The sequence below is a fragment of the Lissotriton vulgaris genome, chromosome 9 (genome assembly GCF_964263255.1).
Source record: "Lissotriton vulgaris chromosome 9, aLisVul1.2, whole genome shotgun sequence".
Classification (NCBI taxonomy): Eukaryota; Metazoa; Chordata; class Amphibia; order Caudata; family Salamandridae; genus Lissotriton; species Lissotriton vulgaris.
In genome coordinates this window covers 701,632,575-701,654,045 of record NC_141697.1, presented here as the reverse complement: position 1 = coordinate 701,654,045, position 21,471 = coordinate 701,632,575, and the positions used below count along the sequence as shown (strand labels likewise).

General features: G+C 44.5%; 1 protein-coding gene across 1 annotated transcript in view; it reads left to right on the top strand.

Annotated features, from left to right (window-relative positions):
- LOC147692134 (trafficking protein particle complex subunit 6b-like) overlaps positions 1-21,471 on the top strand; it is a 267,176-nt gene that overhangs the window by 96,029 nt on the left and 149,676 nt on the right. Inside the window, exon 5 of the mRNA XM_086938439.1 lies at positions 7,076-7,159. Coding sequence (XP_086794565.1) covers positions 7,076-7,159 — 84 coding nt within the window. The remainder of the gene's footprint in view (positions 1-7,075; positions 7,160-21,471) is intronic.

Below are 21,471 nucleotides of genomic sequence, written 5' to 3'. Positions count from 1 at the left end.
ACCCAATATAAGCAATACACAAAACAATTTGCTAGCCCTCCCACTTATTTCGTCTCGCTTACAGCTCATGAGACTCACAAACAAAAGGCCAGATCACTTTGTTTGTATGGGTAATTTTATTTAACCCTTTTACTCATATTTTTTGTTGAAATTTATCAATTTCATGGGCAAGAAGAACACTTCATAAACACTTACAAAAAAATACAAAAACATTTATACATATTTACACCTACTAGACACGTATCACATATACTATGTATCAACCAATAAGCAACAAACTTCTCATGCGAATGGTATTTATCAACTCTATGAAGAAACAATAATTGATTTTTGAGAGCTAGTCAAACCACTGTTAACCGAAAAGGTTTACAAGAAATGTCTACGGCAGTAATCAGAAAACAATTCCAATTATTTCCAACAAAAGATGATTGAACCCAAAAAGGGCAATGATTCAGGATATCTATCTGCCGTTTTGCCGACGCGTTTCGAATCTGTAATTAGTTACAGATTCTCCTCAGGGCTCTCTCAATGTTATGATTCTGCACAAAAAATAAAAAATGAAGTTTGTTTTAAAAGTTTGCAAGTTATTTTAGCAAAAGACCCCCTGCTATTGCTGAACTAAAACAAGTTGATTTACCTTTATGTAGAAAGCGGTGGGCTCTCGTGGATCAGATTGGGCCATTCTTGTTTTATAGCGCGAGTAAGCAGCGCTGCTGGAAAGGACAGGGAACACGCATTCCCGCCACCAATTGACATCGGATTCAACAAAGAAACCAAGCACACGGCATGGCGACCGCCGCCCTGTGTAAAAATCTGAAACCTTAGGTATGTGTCTTTTAAACAATTTCACTTCACTTCCAATAATGTCCAAGTGTCACAATGAAGACCGAAACTGAGCGCGACCTTTATTTTTCACAGGTCGCATAAACTAGGTAAAACGAGCAGAATGAGGAATTGATGTAGAGATCTACGCCAGACTCGATTGAGGTATGAGCGTGCCGTTTTTGGGTCTGTAGTAATCACTGGGTTCCGCTTTAGATGGCCTTGTAAGTCTGTGAATTAATGTTTTACAGAATTAAAGCTTCATCCCATTTGATTTGTGGTGCACAGCCTCTCGTGCCCAATCTGATCCACGAGAGCCCACCGCTTTCTACATAAAGGTAAATCAACATGTTTTAGTTCAGCAATAGCAGGGGGTCTTTTGCTAAAATAACTTGCAAACTTTTAAAACAAACTTCATTTTTTATTTTTTGTGCAGAATCATAACATTGAGAGAGCCCTGAGGAGAATCTGTAACTAATTACAGATTCGAAACGCGTCGGCAAAACGGCAGATAGATATCCTGAATCATTGCCCTTTTTGGGTTCAATCACCTTTTGTTGGAAATAATTGGAATTGTTTTCTGATTACTGCCGTAGACATTTCTTGTAAACCTTTTCGGTTAACAGTGGTTTGACTAGCTCTCAAAAATCAATTATTGTTTCTTCATAGAGTTGATAAATACCATTCGCATGAGAAGTTTGTTGCTTATTGGTTGATACATAGTATATGTGATACGTGTCTAGTAGGTGTAAATATGTATAAATGTTTTTGTATTTTTTTGTAAGTGTTTATGAAGTGTTCTTCTTGCCCATGAAATTGATACATTTCAACAAAAAATATGAGTAAAAGGGTTAAATAAAATTACCCATACAAACAAAGTGATCTGGCCTTTTGTTTGTGAGTCTCATGAGCTGTAAGCGAGACGAAATAAGTGGGAGGGCTAGCAAATTGTTTTGTGTATTGCTTATATTGGGTCCAGCTGCCCCCCGTCCAAGGACCAAACTCCATTTTCTTACTAATTTCAGAGCGGGTGCATACCCGCGAGAGTCTTAAGGGCACCGAGATTCTCTCACAGGATAAGCTCTGTGAACTAATAACTAGGAGTGACACTGTGTCCCTCCAAAGTAATGGGCGAGAAGGACACTTTATCATTTTCGGAAAGCCATATCCAAAACCTGTTGGCTAATTCCCCCTTTGCTGAAGTTTCTCTAAGTTCCTCTGCCCAACAGCAGAATGAAACAGACAAACTGACCAGGCTTCGCAAAAAACACATTCGTACAGAGCCACACGGCTATTTTCTACTGAAGCACCTAAGGGGTGGGACCATCCCTTGGGGACTTCAGGTGAAAAACGTGCCGGTAATTTTCACTGATGATGCGGACTATAAGAAGGGGTTCAGTGGCATAAATACGAAGTGCAGCAGGGACCTCATGGTCCACACCATAGAAACAGCGCAGAGATTGTGTATAAAAGAACAGGAAGAGATTGATGAATTGACGAAGGCTATTGCAGAGAGCCAAGTGATTCCAGATTCTAAGGCATTGTTAGAAAAACTAGACAAAGAATTACAAATTTTTAAGGACAACACCATCAATAATAAAACAGCTCAGTTTGAAAGGGATTCCAAATCTTTCACATTGGAAAGAGCTTATCCATTCCTCAAAGAGGACTACTATTCTCAAGTAGAATCTCGAGGGGCTTTGACAAATTTTCAAGGAAGGTCCAGGAATAGATTTAAAACATTCTCTGAGACATCATCTTCAGAGTCTTCTGGCTCTGAAACAAGAGGGACTGGCAACAAGAAACAAACTCCTTTTTTAGAGAAAGGCCAACAACAAAAGGTAAGATTCAAACCGGCATGGGAAATGCGAACCAGGAGGAACTATTACAAAACGTAGCGGGCGCTTCCACCATAGTGAACTTATCTACTAGGATTCTCACGAAAGAGGAAGAATCTGTCCTTAATTTAGGACTTAAATTTGTACCAACTAAACAGACTGATTTCACAAAAATTAAATTAGAGGCAATAGAATTTTGCCGCAAAATCAGACTAAAAGTCTTTTTTGCCAATCAACCCCCCAGTAACAGTATGGAAACAACAGGTCTTAGGAATAAGTCCACCTTTGTCCCAAACCAAAACATCCCGAAACAGGTATATGCGTTTGAACAAGTCTTGTTGTCCTCAATCACCAAACTAGAGAACAGACACAAATTTGTCAAGCAAAATATCTCAAAGGGACAACGTTTGGCCCTCAAAAACCTGAAAGAAGATCATTCTTTGATTATCAAACAAGCCGACAAGGGCGGAGCGGTAGTGATATGGCCCAGAGAACAATATCTAGCGGAAGGGGCACTGCAAGTAAACAACCAGGAATGGTATAGAAAACTGCAGGAGGACCCGCTGCAAGAGATCCAGGCTTCAATCACAGAGATTGTCCAAACAGGCAAAGACAGTGGCTTCCTAGGCCCAAAAGAAAGTGAGTTTTTGGTTAAGAAATGCCCACGAACTCCTGTGGCATATTTCTTACCAAAGATCCATAAGAACTTGTCAAATCCACCGGGGCGACCAATAGTGTCTGGCTGTGATTCATGCCTTGAGCCCCTGTCTAAGTATATAGACTTCTTCTTGAAGCCCTTTGTAACAAACGTGAAGTCCTACCTAAGAGACACCACTGACTTCCTGGTAAAGGTAGAAGGGACCCCGTTCGACCGGGCATCACAACTTATGGTCACCATGGACGTGACGTCCCTTTATACCCAGATACCGCAAGACGAAGCACTGGAGGTTCTGGAACTCTATTTAGACCTAAGGGAAAGACCTCACAGAGTCCCAACATCGTTCATTTTACGATTAGCCGAAATAACCCTCAAAAGAAACTATTTCCGTTTTAACAACAACTTTTTTATGCAAATTAAGGGCACCGCGATGGGGTGCCCTTATGCCCCCGAAATGGCCGTACTCTATATGGCAGAGTACGAGAAAAAGTATGTGGAGGCTGACAACCCTTTCATGAACCACATTGTGCACTGGTATCGTTACATTGACGACGTGTGGCTCCTGTGGCAGGGGAGCCACACTGAGTTGAGTGACTTTCACCAGTGGCTCAATAATAGACACAAGGACATCAAATTTTCAATTGACTCAAGTAATGTCAAAATGACATTCTTAGATGTGGAAGTAGGAGATGTGGATGGGTCCCTGAAGTCTTCCCATTTCAAAAAAGCGACAGACCGGAACACCATACTCCATTATGGGAGCTCACACCCCAGGAACTTAAGGGCAAACCTGCCATATGGTCAACTCCTTCGAATCAGGAGGAATTGTTCAGAGTTGGCAAAATTTGACCAACATGGATCAAAATTCTGTGCAGAATTGACACAACGGGGATACCCCAAAAAGCTTCTTAAACACTCTTTCAAAAGAGCACGTTGCACCCCAAGGGAGAGCCTCCTTGAAATAAAGGTTAAACGTGACCTTGAGAACTTAGTATGCGTGACGACATTCTGTGCCGAAACTCACAACATACGCCAAATGGTATTAAAAAATTGGCATTTGTTGGAACAATTGGAGACCCCTATCCCTCGCCCAATATTCGCCTTCAGAAGGAATCAGAACATTGGTCAACAACTAGTCCGTGCAGACATCAGACTAGTAAAACCGAAAAGTGACTTGATGTCTAAATGGGGTTTAAAACCCATTGAAGGACACCACAGGTGTGGGAATTGTATCGCGTGCGATACAACCATTGAGGGCCCGATTTTTCAACATTCCAATATAACTTGGTCTCACACCAATTTTACCAATTGCAAGACAAAAAATGTTGTCTACGCTATAACTTGTCCCTGCAATAAAATCTATATTGGTAAGACCAACCAGCAGGTTAATACCCGCATGACACAGCACAGATCGCGGGTGAAAAATAAAGTGTTAACTGCGCCCCTTGTGCAGCATTACGTCGACAAACAACACGGCGAAAACGAGTTCAAGTGGACCGTGCTCTTTAACATCAATCAACTTAAAGTAGGGGTCAATGTAGATCAAATCTTACTGAAAAAAGAAGCTTATCTAATATTAAAATTCAACACTACCCAGACGGGGTTAAACGCACTTTCTGAAATTTCAAGACTGTAAGGTTCCCCCTGTTGAACCACAACTCCCAGAATGCCCCGCACCTGGCTCGCTATGGTGCAAGAGCCCTCTACAGCCACCAGGCGGTTTCAACGCAAGCAGTTCCTGGTTCGCCCGTGCGATAGGAAGGTGAGTGCGAGTGAGGCTCCGATGAGATGAAACAGCATTTCACTGGCAGCGTTCCGTGGCAAAGATTAAGTGAACCCCTATCCCTCCCATTCTTGTTTTATAGCGCGAGTAAGCAGCGCTGCTGGAAAGGACAGGGAACACGCATTCCCGCCACCAATTGACATCGGATTCAACAAAGAAACCAAACACACGGCATGGCGACCGCCGCCCTGTGTAAAAATCTGAAACCTTAGGTATGTGTCTTTTAAACAATTTCACTTCACTTCCAATAATGTCCAAGTGTCACAATGAAGACCGAAACTGAGCGCGACCTTTATTTTTCACAGGTCGCATAAACTAGGTAAAACGAGCAGAATGAGGAATTGATGTAGAGATCTACGCCAGACTCGATTGAGGTATGAGCGTGCCGTTTTTGGGTCTGTAGTAATCACTCGGTTCCGCTTTAGATGGCCTTGTAAGTCTGTGAATTAATGTTTTACAGAATTAAAGCTTCATCCCATTTGATTTGTGGTGCACAGCCTCTCGTGCCCAATCTGATCCACGAGAGCCCACCGCTTTCTACATAAAGGTAAATCAACTTGTTTTAGTTCAGCAATAGCAGGGGGTCTTTTGCTAAAATAACTTGCAAACTTTTAAAACAAACTTCATTTTTTATTTTTTGTGCAGAATCATAACATTGAGAGAGCCCTGAGGAGAATCTGTAACTAATTACAGATTCGAAACGCGTCGGCAAAACGGCAGATAGATATCCTGAATCATTGCCCTTTTTGGGTTCAATCATCTTTTGTTGGAAATAATTGGAATTGTTTTCTGATTACTGCCGTAGACATTTCTTGTAAACCTTTTCGGTTAACAGTGGTTTGACTAGCTCTCAAAAATCAATTATTGTTTCTTCATAGAGTTGATAAATACCATTCGCATGAGAAGTTTGTTGCTTATTGGTTGATACATAGTATATGTGATACGTGTCTAGTAGGTGTAAATATGTATAAATGTTTTTGTATTTTTTTGTAAGTGTTTATGAAGTGTTCTTCTTGCCCATGAAATTGATAAATTTCAACAAAAAATATGAGTAAAAGGGTTAAATAAAATTACCCATACAAACAAAGTGATCTGGCCTTTTGTTTGTGAGTCTCATGAGCTGTAAGCGAGACGAAATAAGTGGGAGGGCTAGCAAATTGTTTTGTGTATTTCAGGATTGATCAGGCCTTCCATAGGAGTGACTGATAGGAATATATGTGTCCATTTTAGGGTTAGATATATCTAAAGCAAAGGGTGATTACACCACCTTGCCCCAGCTGATTGATCAGCCAGTTGTGTCAGATTTGGATGGCCAGCCAGGGGTGGCATAATACATGCTGCAGCCCCTGGTAGGCCCTGGGTGCACCTATGCCCTGGGTACCTAAGGTACACTGTACAGGGGCTGATAAGGTGACTCAGTATCCAATTATATATGTACCTAAGGTACATGGAATCCATTTTACAGAGAGAGCAGTTGGCCTGGGGTCCTGAATGGCAGGGCCCCAGGTCAACTAAGTCGAAAAACCAGCAAAACACCAGGCAAAAAGTTGGGGGCAACCATAGTCAGATATCCACCTTCCTACAGATTGGTGGCCTTATAGTATTCTGGGCCTGATTTAGAATTTAGTGGTCATTGAAAACCCTCCAATTTCTGGAGACCACTCTTAATAGGTAATTATTCTCCAGCTGAATATCGTACTCAGTACTATCTCTGTGGGGAAGGAATTAAGCAGATGCATTCTTCATATTTATAGTTTCCTAAAATTATTGGAAAATCTTCAGTTACCAGTGAACTGTAAATCAAACCTTTTGTTACTGGACATTTTTAGTACACTTATAGTTGGAGGGGAAAACGCCTCGCCTAATTACTTGGTGAGATAAGTGCAGCTTTGAAAATGGGCTGGGAAGAGCCTACTGAACGGACGTTGCTTTGTGACCCTGTGTTTTTAAGATTGTCTTGTGTTTTTTTCCTAGGGAACCTATGTGCTACAGGACAACCGCTTTCACCTTCTGACACAGCTGTCCAGTAGCAAGCAGTATCTGGAAGAGGCACCAAAGGTACTCCGAATCATTTCTTAATTTGCTTTTCATGCCATGGTTGAGGAGAACTGTAGTATTTTTTTAAAGATTAAAAGTCTCTACCATTGAGAAGTTGCCCAGAAACCTTTTTCTTTAATCTCCGGGAATTTAAACAAGCGTTTGCAATGCAAAAGGCCTCTCATTAGTAAAAGTTTGAGCTTATAACATTAAAAGTAAAGCGCGGGTGCCGCGATTATACCAAAAGTAAAGAAATAGGAAAAAGAATCTATTTCTTTAACTTTGGTATCTTTGCGGCACCCACGCTTTACTTTTAATGTTATAAGTAAAGCTCGGGTGCCGCGATTGTACCAAAAGTAAAGAAATAGATGTTTTTTTCTATTTCTTTACCTTTGGTATAATCGCGGCACCCGCGCTTTACTTATAACATCAAAAGTAAAGCGCGGGTGCCGCACTTATACCAAAAGTCAAGAAAAACAAGTGGCGCTCGTCACGCCTGTATCTGGGCACGATCATTGCTCCTCCCACGGCCTATTGGTGTCTATTACGTGCTTGGAGCACATAATAGACACCAATAGGCCATGGGAGGAGCTATGTGTGCTCCTCTGGCCAATTGTGTGCAGTCTTTTAGAATTAGGCAAAGGCCAATGGGGGAGCTGAAAAAGAAACGCACAGGCACAAGCGTGTGCGATTCCTAAGTCCGCTCAAATTCCCCGTTTTTCACCTCCAAAATGCCTCGCGCAGTGCACCGTTAGGCGCAAGGCCTAAAAAGCTGCCTTTAAGTATTTGTGCATTGAAGAGAGGAAGCCTACCATGCCCCTTCTGTGATCCCGTATGTCCTATGATTATAGCAGTAACATAGGAAAAAACTCATGTCCAGTAATCAAAGCATTGTTAAAGTATTTGTTTTAAATCTCTCTAGGGTTAAAAAAAAATCTGCATCTGCAGAGGTTATAGGAGTTAATGGTTTTAAATTAATACATCAAACTGAAGTGACCCACCACTGTGTTACTTAACTATACCCAATTATAAAGAGAAGCAGAAGTAATAACTATTGACAGTTTCTAGGCCTGTTTCTTTGGTGAAGTGGGAAAGGTAAAAATATTGTCTTTACTTCTACAGCAGAAACATGCCAAAGTGTATTTAAAGTAGAGAACACAAAAGCAACAAACCTTGTCAAAGCAATTAGGCCTTGCCTGTGGTTCTGTGGTGCATAGCAGACATCATAGAATGCCTTTTCTTAAGTATTATGGACAAGTATGTCCTTGTCATATGTAGCTATAGCTACACATGCTGTGCATATTCCTGTCATCTATTGGTGGGTTCGGCCGTGTGCAATTTGTTTATCCCCAAAGAAGTCTTTGAGTCCCGAGCTATAGTGACTCTGCCTATAAGTGGATATGTGCTTTTTCTGCTGTTGCGTTTGGATGTGTTTTGGTGAGCTCTGGGTCAACATCTTGTGTTATCTTCTGTCCCATTTGGATCCTTTCCACTCTTCAGCATTGTGTATTTTCTGTGTTGCCATGTCCTGTTCAGTTCAACCTCCGAGACTTCTTCGGCTCCCAACTTGGGCATCACCCCTCAGAGTGATTTCCAGACAGTTTGGTGCACGAGCATGTCCTGTGATGGAAAGAACTCCATTTTGGAACTGCCGAAAGTGTTGCAAGAAGTTTCCATAGAAGGACCTACATGAGGTGTGTAACCTGTATCTATCTCCAAATCACAACAATAACGTCTGCGAAGCTTGCCTCGCTGTTCACGGCAAGAAAAATGTCCAGTATGGTTGAGCTTCAACATCCATGGCTCACAGACAAAGAGAGGACACATCATATTTCTTAGACAAACTGGATGTCATCTGACAACATCCGCCAAGGAGGATCAAGTCTATTCCTGTGAGGATTCAATCTCCAGTGCGGAGGCCGACGAAGCATCACACCCTCTGGGACAAGCGCCAAAGACTTCTGCGGTGAGTACAACCTCCCTCCCTCTGCCACCATGAAACCACAAAGAGGCTGATCACCGCCTTTGAGGTGCTGGGTATCAAGCCCTGAAGCCAGAAACTAGGTTTCCAGTCCACCACTGCCTGAAGGCTATTGTTGGCACCAACAGCTCGTTTTGCATCTAGTGCTTAGTCCGACACCAACATTAGACCCGAAGCGCTCTGCGCCGACATTAAAAACTGGTTCCGACCTGACACACTCTGAGCCCGACAGCACCCAATTCATCGAAGCCAAATTGCTTGGCGCACCAGGCTTCATCTTCCGTCTGCTCCAGAGACAAGGAGCAGTCAATCCTCCAGCGTCTGCAGGAGAAATTGGGCACTCAACAGAAATTGATTCACATTCACCCACAAATGGGTCTAAACCACTCTCGGTTTGCACCAAAGCCGAAAGACTCTGCTCCTCCAATGTGCAAACTTACCTTCGAGGAAGCCATTGATGTGCCATCTCAACCGGCGCCCAAAACTTGGAGGAGGTAACATGACCAGGCAACCTGTCCACCTCCTTGACTCATTCTTTACCCCAGCCTCCTCCTCCTCTTTCTTTACCAGACTTCCCACCAATCCACCTTTTGACCCACTCTCCTCTCTAACCACAGGCGTCACCACTCTTTGGATTGGGGTACACAGTCCAGGCTCTCCTCAGGACCCTTCTGACTAGCCCTTTGAGTCCCGTCCTCAGGGTGACCCTTTTTTTAACACATTTTATTGACATTTTCATTGAGAATTAAGAAACAGTGGTACATTAGCATACTAGATATTTTCTCGCACAGTACAAGAAACGTTGCAACATGTAGAGCAGACATGATAGTACCATAATCCAACATTATGCACCCCAGGCATGGGAGACAAAGACCTGTGCAGTGTCCATGCTCTAGTAATACTGCCTCAATCAAGAGTTTGTGCTCAATCATCAAAGCAACAAGAAAACCAATCCAATGTTCCCATTTTCCCCCACCCCATAGCTTGATCCGGAGAGAACATCAGTATCAGAAAAGCAGCATAAGCAAATACCCGGGGTGGAGAGGGAGGTAACAGAAAGTTGACGCATCTCCAAGGGCCTGTCGCAGCATGGACAGGTAGAAACATGCAGGCTTGCAGGGGCACATAAATTCAGGGTCTAGGCAAAGCTAAGTATTACTGCGGCAGAGCGGGCACCGGTGAAGCAGCCTCCAAGTGGGTCACCTTGCAAATCATCCAATAATGTGTCCCAGGTCCCTTACAAAGGGCACTGCCCCCTTTTGATGTCCCTTAATAGTGTTGCACTCACGTAATCTGCCCAACGCATCAGCTATGTTCTTTCTCCATTTGGAAAAATGCAGGGCTCTGGTGCCTTTCCAATTTAGCATGATCTGACTCTTCCTAGAGGAGAGATCAGCCAATTTAGTAGTTACTGTTTGCTTAGTTTGTCTAGGGAATAGCTCTAGCAGGCATGCTGCAGAGGCATGGGGTAAAGTTTGTTCAGTAACCTCATTGATGAGTTACATCACATTCGTCCAAAATTCCCCTAGGTGGAGGCAGCTCCACACACAAGACGAAACCTATCCGTCCCAACCAATCCACTCCTGGGGCACCCAAAGTCAGCACCTTAATTTGTTTATCTTTCTTGGGTAAGGTAAGATATGCTCTGTGGATATCATTAAAATTGATCAACTTAAATTGAGCATTACGAGACACCTGGGGAATGTCAGCGAGTATTTTTACCGAGTCCATGTCAGATATAGGCGTTCCAAGGTCAGTCGCCCATATTTCCCTAAGGCTGTTGAGTGTAATGTCCGTTTCTGCCCCTAGTGCAATATATTACCTTTTGAATGCCTTGTGTTTGCCAGAAGAGGTGCTACAGGTATGGCATCTCTGCATCATGCTGGTTTTGGCCTGCCAAAACCTCCATCTCTATCGTAGTAACACAGTAACCGTCCTGAAAAACAGAAAATGACACGCATGCAGGTTATAGGACCCTTGCAAATTCTATAGGGCCCGCAACAGGCCAGTCTTATAAAGATCCCCAACAATTTCCACCCTGAAGGTCATCCACTCACCTAACCTACGTGTAGCATCCTCCCAGAAGTATTGAGACAGACCACGGAGGGGAAGTCTGGGGGAGTAGAGGATGGTCACCCCCACCTTCTTCAAGTATCACACCCAGCAATATTTGCCATCTTGCTGCAGGCTACAATGTTCCGCCCTAAGTTTCTTGAGCTTAAGTAAAAATTATGTCTGCCAGTATAGTGTAGGGGTGTGTCTTTCCTCCGGATGTCACCACACACTCTGTCGGCAATCCATCTATGGGCCCATGGCAACTAAGACGCTAAATAGTATGCCTAAAAGTCAGGAGCTGCTAACCCACCATCCTTAGTAGGTCATTTTAGCTTCGTAAGAGCCATGCAGCATTTAGTTGTGCCCAAATTAAATCAGTGAGCGATGCGTTTATCTCCTGAAATGTACTTCTGAGGATTATAATGGGGAGGGTGGCAAAATAATATAACAGTCTGGGCAATGCTATAATTTTAGCAATCGCCAACATACCCAGCCCACCCCCCTCCCCAGATATGGGTAGAATTTTTCAGAATTCTATTCCACGGTGTAGTGACGTGAGCGCCCAGGACACGTTGCCCTCCAGCAGATCAGTGTACGACCTGTGTAGCTGTACTCCCAGATAACCTCCACATGGGGAGGTGCCCCACCCCCAGACCCTGTGCACAAAGGGAACACACCAGTCTGCCAATTGACGCGCAAACCCAGTATATTTAAGTCCCCCAGAAGACGAGGGGCCACGGGGACATCGACCTGATTACTATGAAGATAAATAGCATGTCATCCACATAGATGGAAATGTGATGAACAATCCCTTGGTGCGTAATACCCCTTTAAGAGGCGTCTGCCCGGGAATTCCAGGCCAAACAAGTCCCGTTTGTGGCCTTTGGGTCCCAGGGTTGGCTGTGCCCAGCAGAATCTATCTGGGGAAGGCTCCTAAGTGTAAGGGAGATCCCTCAGGAGTTTTTCACTTTTTCACCTTGCTAGGGCTGCTAGCTTTGGTGCCCCTGAGTCAGGGTAGAGAGGGGCAGGTTACCTGCTCCAGACTGGGTCCCACCTTGGAAGGGTCCACTGACATCAGAGGCTCTGCCAGGCTAGGCCTGACTACCTCTGGGGCAGTTTCTTCACAAGGGGTAAGATCAGTTCCCTGAGGAGGCTGATCCTTTCCTAAAGTCTGGTGGGAGGGAGATTTCTATTCCTCCTCAATGCTCTCTGTTTGTGTGGAGTGATCCATAGTTTCAGGCTTCACAACACATGAATCTGTTTGAGTTTGGGCTGTGGCCATCACAGTCCCACCAACCTTTTCAGGAAGGGACTCAGTTTGGGTATGGGTTGTTACCATCACAGCCCTGCCAACCTGTTCAGGGAAGGAATCTGCTTGAGTTTGGGCTGAGACTGGCACAGCCCTCCTGACCTGTTCAGGGGGGACATCTTGGATTGGGGCTGTGGCCATCACAGCCCCACTAACCTTTCCATGGAGATTTACCATTTTAGAATGGGTTTCTTGTTCTACCTCAGCCCAGGCTGAGATCTCCAGATCATTCCCCAGTAGACAATATATAGGCAAGTTTGATGACACTGCCACTCTCTTGGGGCCAGTGACACCTCCCCAGCCGAGATTTACCACTGCCATGGGATGATCTTTCTGCACTCCATCAATGTTGGTCACCTGGTATGTGGCTCCAGGTAAAAGTTGCCTTGAGGGGACTAGACTCTCAGTCACCATAGTGATGCTAGCCCCTGTGTCTCTATAGGCCTCAACTTTCAGACCATTGATGAGGGGCTCCTGTCTGTACTTGCCCAAAGTGTTGGGACAAGCAGTGAAGTTGGCAAACCCCATGCCATTTTCACAGGCAAGAGTAGCTGTGGTAGGGGACTTGGTTAGGCCAGAGTCCACCTGTGTTCCCCAAGTAAACCCAGACAATTCTTGGGGGCACTCCCACCACCTGGGGGATTACTACCAGTAGTAACAGGAGGTGTTGGAGTATTACTTGGAGGAATATTCTCCTTATTGCTGACCTTAGGACAACTGCTGTCAGTCTTCCAATGGCCAGGCTTTTTTACAAGCATGGCAATAAGGTTTCTTTTGGGTAGAGGAAGTGTCTTGGGACCCACCCCCATCCTTGGAGTTTTGGGGCCCTGGGGAAGTTTTGTCTTTAGATGTATCCCCACCATTTTCTTGAGGCTTGGTAGACTCCTTTTTCTGGTCATTACCCTGATTTCTAGGCCTAATCCTGGTTCCGACCCATTTGTCTGCCCTCTTACCCAATTCTTTTGGAGAGGTCAGATCTGAGTCCACCAGGTGCTGGTGTAAAAGCTGGTTTTGACAATTACTAAGGATCTGCTCCCTCATAATCAAATTATACAATCCTGTATAGTCATGTACTTTGCTGCCATGCAACCAAACTTCCAGAGCCTTAGTAGAACAATCTACAAAATCAGTCCAGTCCTGAGTCTGTGTCTTCTGGGTGTCTCTGAACATTAACCTGTACTGTTCAGTGGTTAAGCCAAACCCATCAATTAGAGCACTCTTCAGGACAGTGTAGTTCTTTGCATCCTCATGTCTAACAGTGAGGAGCTTGTCTCTTCCTTTTTCTGAAAAGGAGAGCCACAAGATTGCTACCCACTGATCTTGAGGAACCTGCTGTACCATGCAGGCTCTCTCAAGAGCAGTTATCCATTTGTGGATGTCATCCCCATCTCTGTAGGGGGGCACAATCTTACTCAGGTTTCTATTATCATAGGACCTGTCTTTATCCTTAGGGATACTGCTGCCAACAGTGGAATCTAATCCACTTAACTTTTGCTCCCTTGCCAAAGCAAGTTTAGCTTGGGCCAGGGCTATCTCTTCCTTCTCAATCTGAAGATGGACAGCGATCATCCTAGCCTCATGTTCTCTTCTCTGGGGGAAAGTTATTCCCCTTTGAGATCCCCTGGAGGCATTAGAGTGGTCAGATTCCCTTGAAGGAGATCTGTCCCTTCTATTGCCAGGGTAAAGTCTACTGTTAGGTCTGGAGTGGTGGGACAACTCTCCATTCCCATGTAGGCTTAAATTAGCCTGGCTCAATCTTCTAACTTGAACCTGGCCATCCTCCTGGTTATCTGAGTCCTCATCCTTGTCTCCCTCTTCAGGCTCAACTTCTGGGGTATGGGTCTCTACATCATCAGGGGTTTTTCCCTCTCCTATCTTACCTGAAGGACCTGTCACAGGCTCCTTCTCAAGATCAGCTTTCTCTAGGATTGCCATGAGGATAGGGATGGTAGGGTTGTGACCCTTTTTCAGCCCCCTTGCAGTGCATAGGGCACTCAAGTCCTTGAAGCTGAGTTTTTCATAACTGGATGGTGCCTTGTGAGGGTCACCCACAGGTAGAGAACTGGATGGTTCACCTGTGCCAGGCATGACTAGCGAGGTGTAACTGGTGCACTTACCTACACTATTTGTTTACCTACTGGAACCTCTCTAGAGGTTGTAGTCAGGGTGTGCTAAGCGCTTTGGTCTACAACGAATACGTTCAGTAGAACATAAGTATGTTAAGCTTTGTTTATATGTACCTAAGGTACTTGATGTGATCTTTCAAATGATATTGTCAAAGATTACAATTGGTAAAATAAGAGCAAGCTCAAATCCCAACCGCTGCACACCAATGTGAGAAGTTGGCCTGGTATATGATGATCACTATTCTAGTGAGCACCTTGCACCAGTCTAAACGACCCTTATGGTGATTGGTTGACTGTCAACCTTATAGACAAGCTATCCTAGTGGTAGCATGGACAAAAGCAGTCTTAGGGTAAACTCAAGAGGGCATGTGAAGCCAGGTGTTTTACCATATGCAATCCCTTTAAATACCAAATGAAAGGACACCACACAAGTTATATATTACAAAATATATGTATTTATTTCTAGAATAATCCCCTATACTCTTTATGAGCACAGAAACACAAGCGTTAAACAAAGAACACAGTATAACATAATACAATAAGCTGCACAATTATGGATAGGCCAGGTGGCCACTCGAACCATATATTAAGAAAGTGGTATAAGTACCACGTCACGAACAATGAACAGGCCTAGGGCCTTGGGAATCGCTGGGCCTAAACTGGACTAACGAAGGTTAGGACATAGGAGGCCCACAGGATGCGGGTGCAGTGTCTATAGGCAACCGCTTTTACCATACAAGTTAATGGTGCGTAAAAATCAGAAAGTTATTAGTTTAGGAGTCTTCCGACTGGACTAGAACTTAGCCACTTAAAACCAGGATACTAGAGGTGTAAGCCACTACAGGAGCACCGGAGTTATATCGTTAACTCACCCACAGGAAGCGGGTGCATAGGTGCCAAAGTGTGTCGGGTTTCGTCGTGAAGTTCTATGGAGCCTTTAGATGAAGATGCTGCAGGCGACCAGGAGAGAGGAGTCCGGTTGGATCCAAGGGTGGATCGAAGATGTAGAGTACCTGAAAGCCGAGGGGACAGAGTCTAGGTCACTAGCCAGTGACCAGGATGGAACCAGGACGGAACCAGGCAGTGTCGGGTTGCGATCAGGTGCTGTCGAGTAGTTTGTCTCCGCTGCCACGTGGACCAGGAAGGATCGAGGATGACCAGCTGTCCAACGAAGGCTCTTCCTGACGGCAGTGTCGGTACTCGAATCGGAGTCACCAAGCCTTGGCAAAGCCAACCCACGCAGGACTCGAAGATGTCTTCTTGATCGGACAGGGAAGGTCAGATCGATGGCTCCTTTTCAGGGGAGCTGGGGCCAGTCTGGAGCAACCAGACCAGCAGTGTAGTTTCGATGGATAGTCGTCACAGAGGCCACTAGCCAACCGGCAAGCGACCGGACAACGCGTCGAGCAGGAAAAGTGCAAAAGGGCCCCACGCAGCACTCGTGAGTGTGGAGGGGTGATCTTTGGAGCACAGGGTGCTCGGGCTGGGGCTTCTCAAACCCCAAAGCACAACGTTGAGGGTGCCTCGGGAGCTGTGCTGGAAGCACTTCGTCGACTTTTCAAGATGGCCGGTCCCACGTTACTCGTCGCCCCCACGGGTCTAAGCTTTGCTAGGACTGTGGATCGGGCTGTTGGAAGTCTGGGAGTCCAGGTCTTGTCGGTCTCTGTCGTTCGAGCTCCGGCGGGAGCAACGGCAAAGAAAGTCTTGATGCGCTGATGGTGCCTGCTTGCACAGGGTGGCCACTCCTTGACCACAAGGGAGATTCTTCAGTCTTCTACGTTGAGTAGGATGTCGAAGGGTCCAGTGTTTTGTTTCAAAGTTTCAGTCAGGATGATCTAGTTTGCTTTGGCACAGCTCCTACCTTTATTCCAAATCTAGGGGCTGGATCACCTGATAGGTCCCTCCTATGGGTGGGACCCAGGAAGGGGGTGATTACACCCCTTTCCCTTTGTCCAGTTTCGCGCCAGAGCTGGGGCTGGAGTGCCCCAGCACCGGTTTGAACTGGGCTATGCATGGGACGCCTTGTGCGCCCCAGGCAGTGTCTAGTTTCATTTAGCCCTCCCTGCCCCAATCCACTATTTCCTGTCTGGGGTAGTGTAACACCTCCCTGTGACAGGATACCATTTGTCCAGGCCTCCCCTGCCTGAGTTTCGGTCAGCAGCAGGAGGCCAGACTTGTGTCTGTGGCAGCAGCATCCATTTTGTGATGCTGAAGCTCTTGTTAGATTTAACCGCGTTTAAGCAAAGTAACATGTCTTCTCCCTCTAGAAGGGTGGAATGCTACCCCCGTCGCCAGAACTGGCGAGGGGGTAGTATTCCTAAGCGTATGACACCTTACACGACATGTTTTGATAAAGCCCATCCAAAGTTAGCAAGTAACCGCGAGGATTATAATGCACTTAAGAGTATATGGTATGGCAATATCCCAGAACAGTTAAGGGACTTGGTTCCGAAAGTTGCAGACAGGCTCAGCTCATGCTAGAGCACCATCTCACATAAAACCAAGTACTCTGCCTCCAGGATTGTTAAGGCCTGCCATAGGAGTGACTTATAGGTGTATATGTGTCCAGATATAGGTTGAGATATAGGTATACTATATCTAAGCAAGGGGTGACTACACCACCTTGCCCCAGCTGAGTGATCAGCCAGTTGTGTCAGATTGGATAGCCAGCCAGGGGTGGAAAAAGATATGCTGCAGCCCCTGGTAGGCCTTGGATGCACCTATGCCCTGGGTACCTATAGTACACTGTACAGGGGCTGATAAGGTGACCCAATACCCAATTGGAGATGTACCTAGGGTACATGGAGTCCATTCTACAGAGAGAGCAAATAGCCTGGGACCCTGATTAGCAGGATCCCAGGCCAACTAAGTCGAAAACCAGCTAAACACTAGGCAAAAAAATCTGGGGTAACCATAGTCAGGTATCCACCTTCCTACAAGCCTGAACAAATGAAACAATTGAAAATGGATTGCCAAGTGTTAATATCTACAGAGACAATTTCTGATAGATACATCTGCCAGTGGATTCCTCACCTTGTGAATATCCCCTGCGCAGCAGCCAATCAGAAACTTTTGTAGCTCTCCACGCAGGCGAGGTCATGGACGACATCACAGAGGGTACGACTCCGCTCGTGACCCAGCTGACGTCACTGGATCCATAATAGGGCCTCGTCGGTGTTCGTTTTTTTCCGCGCCGTCGACGCCAACTGTTTTTTGGGACTCTCTGTAGTTACATTGTAATTTCTAGTGTTCTCGTCTGTTCTTCTTGTTCCTTTCAAAAATGTCGGGAAGAAAGTCCGGCTTTAAGCCCTGTAGAGAGTGCGGGAAGCAAATGTCTATTACTGACCCGCATCAGGACTGTGTGTGAAAATCAAGATCGAGGTCGAGGTCTCGATCCGAATCCAGGTCGGGTTCGAAGTCTGCTTCGGGGCAGTCGAAGAGGCATAAGAAGAAGAAGCATTCTTCAAGGCGCCACTCTGATAAAGAATCGGCGCCGAAGTCATCTTCTCCTCGGCATCGCAGACATGTCGTCGATCCATTGACTTCGAATCCGGCTTCACCAGTGAAGGTTGTGACTCCCGAAGTCGAGGTCTCTCGATCTCCGACGCCGGCTCCTTCGGATTCGGTTCACTCTCCGGATCTTGGTGAGGTTGAGCCAGAGCATGAGGATCAGGAGCAGCCTGAGGAGGTTCCTTTATTGGCGCCGGCTGGCCCGACTCCAGGAGCACTGGCTTCAGGGACGACGCCGTGTAATTATACTCCATTCCCGGCTCCAGGTCAGGACCCATCACATTACCTTAACGCAATGTATGGTGTCTTTGCGAGGGCAATGTACCCATCTGGTGCACCTGCGGGTCCCATGGGTCCTTTTGCATTTAATTTGGGTGTCCCCCAAACCTAGCGCCAAGAAACTGCTTGGTAGTCGTGAGCTTTATAAGTATTTTAAATTCAATTTCAACCTATGCCCAGGCTCTGTTTATGCCCTTTATGCCAGCGACGCCGTCCTGGAACTTTCCGGCGCCGAGAGCACCAACGCCATATCAAGAATCTCCGGCGCCGTATCTGGATTCTCCGGCGCCGTCTGGTCGTCCTCGTTTGGAGTCTGTGGCGCCGTCGGATCCGCGTTCGACGCCGATCCTGAGGCCGACTGAGTCGGCCGTGGAGCCATCGACTCCAGCCCCCAGGATCGGCTCCAGGAGGGAAGCCCAGAGGGCTGTAGAGGAGGAACGCTATCAGCAAGTGATGGAGGAAGGCAAGTGATGGCAAGTGATGGAGGAAGGTGAACTTCCTGAATCAGAGGACTATTTTGCGGAGTTAAAGGACGCAAGTGGCCTTGATGTCTCACCTGAGTGGGATTTTTCTCCTGGCCCGGATGCTCCCTCTAAGGATGCAGCTCCCTATCATATGGTGGTGAGAAAAGCTGCGGAGTTATTGGACATTACTCTGCCTTCTACTGAGTTTAAATCCAATCTTCTGACTTAAGTGTTGCATTCTCCCTCATCTGTGTCTGAACCTCTATTACCATTTAATGAGGCAATTTTGGAACCAGTGTTGGAGGTTTGGAAGAAGCCTTTGTCTTCTCCTGCGGTCTCCAGGACTGTAGCACGGAGGTATAGGGTGGCACCTGAAGATCCAGTGTTTTTGTCGGCTCATCCTTCGCCTGAGAGCCTAGTAGTGCAGGCGGCTTGTTCAAAGAAATCTTCAGGGGCTTTTCCTCCGGTTCCGACTGACAGGGATTCAAAGCGCATTGACCAGTTTGCCAAAAAGGTATTCTCATCTGCAAGCATGGCACTAAAATCCACAAATGCTACCTGCCTGATGGTAAGATATATCCATGCCTTGATGGATTCTTCTAAGCAGTTGCTGCCAAAACTGTCTGATGAAGATAGAAAAAATGTTCAGGAAGTTTTGGATGACACCCAGGCTGCTGCTCGTCAAGTTATCCAGAGCGGCCTAGATATGGCTGACTCAGTGGCAAGGATTATGGGCTCTGCAGTAGCCACGAGAAGGGGGGCTTGGTTAAAGTCTTCAGACTTTTCTTCTGATGTGCAAGCTACTCTGTTAAACTTACCATTCAATGGCACAGGACTCTTTGGTAAGAAGGCGGATGCCGCTCTTGAGAGATTCAAAGATTGTAAGGCCACAGCAAGATCACTTGGCTTACAAACTCAATCTAGAGGATGTTTTAGAAAGTATAGAGGATTTGGAAAGTTGTCCTTTCGTCCTCAAGGACAGCCTCGACAGCAGCAACAGCAACAACAGAACACGCTGTACAAGTCCTATAGGGGAAAAGGCAGAGGTCGTCCACGAGGCAGTCCTTGGATGTGTTCACTACTTCAGTATATATATTATATATATATATATATATATATATATATATATATATATATATATATATATATATATATATATATATATATATATATATATATATATATATATATATATATATATATATATATATATATATATATATATATATATATATATATATATATATATATATATATATATATATATATATATATATATATATATATATATATATATATATATATATATATATATATATATATATACCGAAAAAACCATAGGTTTTAGGCCATATATAGTTAGGGATTAGCATTTATCAGTGATGTCACTGACCATGTCATGAATGATGTAATATGTGACATCATCAGCAGTGGATTGCGGGTGCGCGATATATAGTTATTGCATCTAACTATATATGCGAATTTCTATGGTTTTGTGCGAGTAAATTAAGGTTTTGTAAATGCTAATCCCTAACTATATATGGCCTAAAACCTATGGTTTTTTCAGTGAATTTCAATGGTTTTTTAATAGCAAATATCTATAGCTGTAACATATATTCTTATTCTAATTCACAAATATATTTTATATATTTTTTTTAAGCAAAGGACCCAGATGCATTTACAGTTTATCACTAACAATGTTCCAGGCTAATGTATTTTCACGGGAAATTAACAACTGTCCTGCAAGTAAAATATTCCTATTTCGTGAAAAAGGGCGTTTCTTCGTCCCATGAGGGAGCCGTTGAGCAAAAGAGACTCGGCCTGCTGTCTTAGTCGCTGATAGGCCTGATTATCGGATTTTTATCGATCACTTTATGTTGCAACAGTGGAAAACAAAACAGCCCTTGCCCATTTATTTTTACAGCATTCCTGCGTATTATACCCTACCCCCAAACAGTATTTTGCCTGTTACCATAGTAGTAGTTTATGGAACACTTACGTCAGCACATAGGTTAAAATTTCACCACAATATGTTGCTAATGAGTGAGCTTCAGCATTATACTTCAAATTATAAATATTATTTCTATTGATGACTGCTACCCCCACAAAAAAACAGACGTATGTACTTTTTTAATTAACTTTTATTAAAACAATAACCGGAACTATAACTAAAAGATAACACTACAATAAATAACTAGAACTATAAGTAACAAAATAATATAATAAATATGTAATATGGAGTCCAAAATAAGTATTGTAGTTAATCTGCAAAACAAAAAGAAAATTAGTGTTTAAAATTAGTTTGAAGTGACTAAATGAGATCAAACATCACAAGTCAAAGTAAAACTTGACAATATTTATATTTTTTTAAATCTTCGCAGTGTGCCTGAAACGCTTCCACTGTCATTCATCATGCAGACTTTGGTCCACCCTCTTTATCAATTTTTGCAGTTTGAGATTTAACGTCCTACATGTGTTATTCATCTCCTACTTTCTCCTTTCAAATTCTCTTGTAAAGACCTTAACAACAAATAAAGGGAACATTTTCTGCATATTTTTAATAACGCATTTGACACAATGCATAGTAACACCGTATTTATTGAATGTTT